Source organism: Gymnoscopelus braueri, assembly GCF_963280865.1.
Source record: "Gymnoscopelus braueri genome assembly, chromosome: 20".
Taxonomy (NCBI): Eukaryota; Metazoa; Chordata; class Actinopteri; order Myctophiformes; family Myctophidae; genus Gymnoscopelus; species Gymnoscopelus braueri.
This window is the reverse complement of record NC_137622.1, coordinates 14,830,471-14,836,470: the sequence shown is the minus strand read 5'-3', so window position 1 is coordinate 14,836,470 and position 6,000 is coordinate 14,830,471. Positions and strand designations below refer to the sequence as shown.

The 6,000-nt window shown below is 43.0% G+C and overlaps 1 protein-coding gene across 6 annotated transcripts in view; it reads right to left on the bottom strand.

Annotated features, from left to right (window-relative positions):
* The window catches only part of LOC308076446 (ras-GEF domain-containing family member 1C-like), a 37,447-nt gene that overhangs the window by 9,426 nt on the left and 22,021 nt on the right, over positions 1-6,000 (bottom strand). For all 6 annotated transcript variants that reach the window (XM_080416719.1, XM_080416722.1, XM_080416721.1 and 3 more), the window contains exons 4-5: positions 1,867-2,004; positions 1-119 (exon numbers count right to left, since the gene is read on the bottom strand). The exon at positions 1-119 is cut by the window's left edge and continues 103 nt beyond it. In XM_080416719.1, coding sequence (XP_080272845.1) covers positions 1-119; positions 1,867-2,004 — 257 coding nt within the window. The remainder of the gene's footprint in view (positions 120-1,866; positions 2,005-6,000) is intronic.

Sequence of the window (6,000 nt, the reverse complement as noted above, 5' to 3'; positions counted from 1 at the left end):
TTGTCAGAGATGGAGGAGGCATTGAGGGAGACCTTGACTACGTTCTCCTCCCCCTGGCTCACCAGAGCCAGCTTCTGACTCAACGTCTGCAGCAGCTGATTCAGGCTCTTCCAGTATGCCTGATGGGGAGAGGAAAGGAGAGGGGAGTGGAGGAGAAGATTGTTTATTGTTGCAGTTCACATCCTACAGATTGACAGGCATTCCATCATCATCATGTCATTTCTATCTCACTACCACTAAGAATGGCCACGTTGGACAGCTGCTTGTTGTGTATGTGTTAGTGTATGTGCGTGCGCATGTGCGTGCGTGCATGTGTGTTCTAGAATATGTGTCACGCCTGCTTCCCTTCCTCCAACTGAGCAGCAGGGCATGAGGTCAGCAGGTCAGACTCTCTCACAAATTGCCCAGATACACACGCACACACACACACACACACACACACACGCACACGCACACGCACACGCACACGCACACACGCACACACGCACACACACACACACAGGGTGCTGCAAATAGCAGCACATTTATCACCGCCTCCCTCCTCCCTCCATCTCCATCTCTCTTCTACTCCATCACTCCATCCTCTCCTCCTTTTTCTCTCTGTGCCCTGAATCCCATCCATCCTTTTAGTTTCCACCCATCTCTCTCCATCTGCTTTTCCCCGGAGGCTGAAGATATATAGAAACTCCTCTGTGGTCCCTTCCTCTTACTCCACCCCCATGTCTCTATCTCTCTCTCTCTTTCTCTCCCTCTGCCTGTCTCTCTCCCTTTCCCTCTCTCCATCTATGTCTCTCTCTTTCTCCCCCCCACCCAATCTCCTGTACATTGACTGGGTAACAGTATGTCTCCACTGCAGCTACAGTACAGGTCACAGTCTTTGTCGTACTGTATGTCGTCGCCTGTGGTGGAGAGTAACTAAGTACATTTACTTAAGTACTGTACTTAAGTACAATTGTGGGGTATTTGTACTTTCCAATACTTTTACTTCTACTTTACTACTACTTTTACTTCTACGTATGTTTCGTAATACTATTACGAAACATACATTAACCGAACCTCTAGCTTTATACATAGGCTGTTTGAAAATAGCCGGTCTACAAGCTCACAACGCGTCGCAGCACGACGTGTTGTGAGCTTGTAGATCTGCTATTTTCAAATATTTTAGTGCTTTTACTTTTGGTACTTTAACTACATTTTGATGCCAATATTTTTGTACTTTTACTCAAGTAAATTTGGAATTCTGGACTATTACTTGTAACTGAATATTTCTATATTGCAGTATTGGTACTTTTACTTAAGTAAAGAATTTGAGTACTTTTTCCACCACTGGTCCAGTGGGGGGGGGGGGGTCCTCAGCTAAATTAGTTAGAATTAGTTACTAAATTAGCGTCACAATCATTTTAATCACTTTAACCATATTATGTTATACTTTGGGCTATTCAAAAATAGCAGATATACAAGCTCATAGCTTGTATACAACTGAGTATTTCTATATTGCAGTATTGGTACTTTTACTTAAGTAAAGAATTTGAGTACTTTTTCCACCACTGGTCGCTGTCAAGTGGAAACCTATTATGTCCAAAACCGTAACATTTCAGGAAATGGAAAAAAGAACCTGGGTTCCATTAGGTCAGACATAGTTATTATTCAGTCAAAAGCTTGTGTTAATACTTTTCATTGGTTAGATATTTGTAATATTTATAATACCCACAGACTTTCACTTTCAACATGTTTCAAACATAACGAAAATAGCAGATGCTCACAGAAGCTCACAACGCGTCACAACGCGGCGCGACACCGCCGTACAATACACAGTATAAATCGGGCTTAATCTCGTGGCGAACGTTTGCTCTGAACTAGGCTCACCTCATCACAGGGGGCGATCCTGTGGATGATGTCCTTCAGGCGAGCCACCATCTTCTCCTCCCTGAAGTCAGATGGAAACGTCTCTGTCCACTCTCTGAGCAGCTGCAAGATCTTGGGTCCAAACTTACGCACTTTGACCTGTGGTGGTTCAGAATGATCAGATCTGCGTGCATGTTTCAGTGTGTGTGTGTGTGTGTGTGTGTGTGTGTGTGTGTGTGTGTGCACGTGCGCATAATATGTGTATGTGAGTGGGCTTGTGTAACCCATGTTACCATGCCTTAAAATAGGATTTAAAAGCTACAAGGAATTAGCAGTAAATAAAGATTTCAAAAGGAATATTTGTCATGAATATTAAAATAGAATCAGCAATATATTAAATATTGCATAAAATCCATGAAGGAAATGGAGCTTTGTGTCCAACAAAATAAGTCCGTTGTACAAATGTCCTCAATATAGAGAGGTCTCACATAATATTCACTTAAGGTGAAGGTGTTTTATTTTGAAGTGTAAAGTTTTGGGTGGCACTGGAACAAAGCAGACCTGAGATCAGTGACACTTTTCACTGACCAATCAGAGCCCTGCTTGCTGCAGGAGTGAGTGAAGGAACAGACCTGAGCCCAATCAGAGCCCTGCTTAGTGCAGGAGAGGGTGAAAACAGAACGTCATATTCTAGAGACACTCTCTTTGATCTAAAACCAGAGGAGAAGCACGTCGCATCTTCCTGGAGATTGATTACACATTGAATAACGTTTTCAAAGATACACGTTGATTAAAGGGAGAACCTCCCATTGTGCAGTTGATTGATCCAAAACACAACGTTAGTGAGCTTTGATCCTGGAAGAAACTCACTGATGATCCATGCTGTGTGAACCATGCCCTTGCACAAAAGAATATGAGAACTCAAACTTGATTGTTCTGGCTGGGTCTTTTAAGAGTGGATTTCAACTGTGGAAGTCTTTGATCTACAACCAACCGTGGTGAAGAGTTCAGCAGTTGGTGAACAAACCCATCTGAGTCCATCCGAAAATAACTGTTGCTTTGATCTGGAGAACTGGTAGGATTGACTATTGCAAAGAACACTGAAGGAATAGTTTCATGGACATTTCATTCTTTCCACTGAACTGAGAAAACAAAAGGAAAGAAAAAGAAAAGAAGACACACTGGTTATTGTTTTAAAATCAATTTCATGTTGACTGATATATTTGAGCATTACGCTGTCATTTCAATTAAGGGTATTTTTGATACAAGAAGTGAACAAGTTTTTTTGTTGTTATAAAGATATTTTTTGATGAAAAGGTCAAACTGTATTTTGATATAAGAGTAAAACATTTCATCTAATCATTTAATTTACTAAAAGGTTAAAACCATTTCATTTCATGCTTTGGGGTTAAAATCCATTTAATTGATATACTGAGGTTAAAAACTAAACATTACTTAGGCTTAAAGGACTAAAAAGTATTTAATAAAAAAGCTTCAGGTTTGACGTCACAGTTCAATAACGTAATTTTAGGATAAATAGGAACACAAAAATAAGATACATAAAAACTTATGTTCAAGACTGACCACTAGTCTATTTAGGTGGTGTTTTTGATGCACTAGTCCAAACAAATGCTAATTTGATAGAAGTAGAAATACACATCTGTACCGGCCAGTGTCTGCTAATATACGTCAGGACTGAGCCCGGGTTACAGAACTTGGCGAACCAGCCAGGACGGTTGAGTACAATTGAGTAGCAACAGTAAAAAATAGACCAAAAAAATCTAAAATCACAGAAAATAGCACCATGGAAGTTATATTGAGAGAAGAGGACATAAATGTCCTTAACTCAGTTATTGTAGATGGTCTAACCCATACTACATTGGATGAGGAGCTTGAGAAACACCTAGAAACGTATGGTTCTATTAAACACATAGTGCGTATTGATGATGCCAAATCAGAATTTCACCGTCACGTTATCCTTGAATTCCACACTAGTATGCACACATTAAGGTCCCTACTACCAATGAAGTACACAAGCTCAGTTGACACAAATGTCATCTTCAATGTGCGTGCCCTAGATAGTGTTTACACTGATACAGCCAATAACGCCACCAAGGGGTATCTTGAAGAACTACAGGCCATTGCTGGCAAGAGTGGCAAGTCATTTCAGGAAGTGCTCCAGGAGGAGCTGATGAAGATCAGTATGATGAAAGGTGTCAGTCTCCCTGGCAAAGATAAGATAACCCCCGATACATATTCTGAACCAGAACCCTCACCAGTGTCTTCTGGATCAACAGGCGCCAGTTTGGAAATTAAGGAAGTTGGAGCACCATCTCACCAAACTCCTCCTTTTCTGCTTGGCGCTTCTCAATACGGGATGGATACGAACTTGCCAGTGTTGTTTCCAGTCAATTAGAGACATACCGACTACAATGACCCATACTGCCCTCACCATGAATGATCTTAACCCTCCTGTTGTGCAGCGGGTAGTTGTCGAGCACGTCATGCGAGCCAATGACACCATGTCTGCTGTGCACTCTTCATTTCGCCTCCGCACCTTCTCTGGGAAAACTCCCCGTCCGAACAGTGAACTGGACTATGACACTTGGAGGGCAAATGTTGACTTGCTGCTGACTGATCCATCCTTGTCAGACCTGCATAGAACACAAAAGATCCTAGACAGTCTGTTGCCTCCGGCCACTGATGTCATCCAGCATATTGGCCCTCAGGCCTTGCCATCAGTGTACCTCAACCTACTAGATTCGGTCTATGGTTCAGTAGAAGACGGAGACGAGCTGTTGGTCAAGTTCATGGCAACATGGCAGGACAAAGATGAAAAATCTTCTACCTACCTCAATCGCTTGCAAGTCACCCTGAGCGCAGTTGTCAGAAGAGGTGGTATTGCAGAGAGTGAACGAGATCGCTATCTCTTAAAGCAGTTCTGCCGGGGCTGTTGGCAGAATGACTTGATCACTGATCTCCAACTGGAACAAAAGACAAAAGATAAAATACCTCCGTCCTTTGCTGACCTGGTGCTACTCATTAGGACAGAAGAAGACAAACAAGCAGCAAAAGACAAGCGAATGAGACAACACCTTGGGCTACAAAAGCAAAGTTGTACAGTGCCCAAGCTGCAAACTGCAACACACCGTCTGACCACATGTACATATGCTGCACCTGAAGAAGAAATAACTGAGACTGAGCTGCTGAAGACACAGATCAATGAGATGCAGGCTCAAGTTGCTGTCATGCAGACTACAACTCATCGTAAGGCCAAACATCCTAGCTCTGAAACAAGTGAACTCAACACACTAAAGAGACAGCTTGCGGAAATCCAAGCCCAAGTCACGGATATGAGGACAGCAGCTCATGAAGCTAAGAATGAAAACCCAGAAGCTGCAGAGATAAAGATACTGAAGCAGCAGCTTGCCAAACTCCAAGCTCAGGTGACTACACCTCCAATTAGTGGTCATCAGACAGTGACATCAGCAGGTTCTCGTGAGGTTCCCAGGAAAACAAGCTACAGACCCCGTCCCTCTTACTGTTTCAATTGCGGAGAGGACAGACATCTTGCAGTTAACTGTGAGAGTGAGCCAAATCCTGTTTTGGTTGAAGAGAAGAGGCAGCTGCTTAAAGCGAAGCAACAGCAATGGGACCGCCAGAATGGCGTCACTGACACCCAAAGGTTAAACTCCTAGAAGCCCCTGTTGCAGGGCAAACAGGGACTGAGAGACAAAATGACCGCCCTAGAGAAACTAAGAGAGTGAACGGCAAACTTGCTTCTGCTGAAACCGCATCTGTCAGACTGCCATCAAGACTAGTAGGAACGAAATGCACCGCTCACATCAAAATTGAAGACAAGGAAGTCAATTGCCTTCTAGACACAGGGTCCCAAGTGACTACCATTCCACAGTCGTATTATGAGAAGCACTTACCTTGTCATCGCATGAAGTCCATGGATGAGTTATTGGATGTAAAGTTGGAAGTAGAGGGAGCCAATGGACAGGCAGTGCCCTACCTTGGGTATGTAGAATTGAGCTTGACCTTCCCCGAAGAGTTTGTGGGGAAAGAGATTCAAGTGCCCACTTTAGCGTTGGTAATCCCTGATGTGAATGACATGCCCCAAATTCTCATTGGTACAAATACACTAGATGT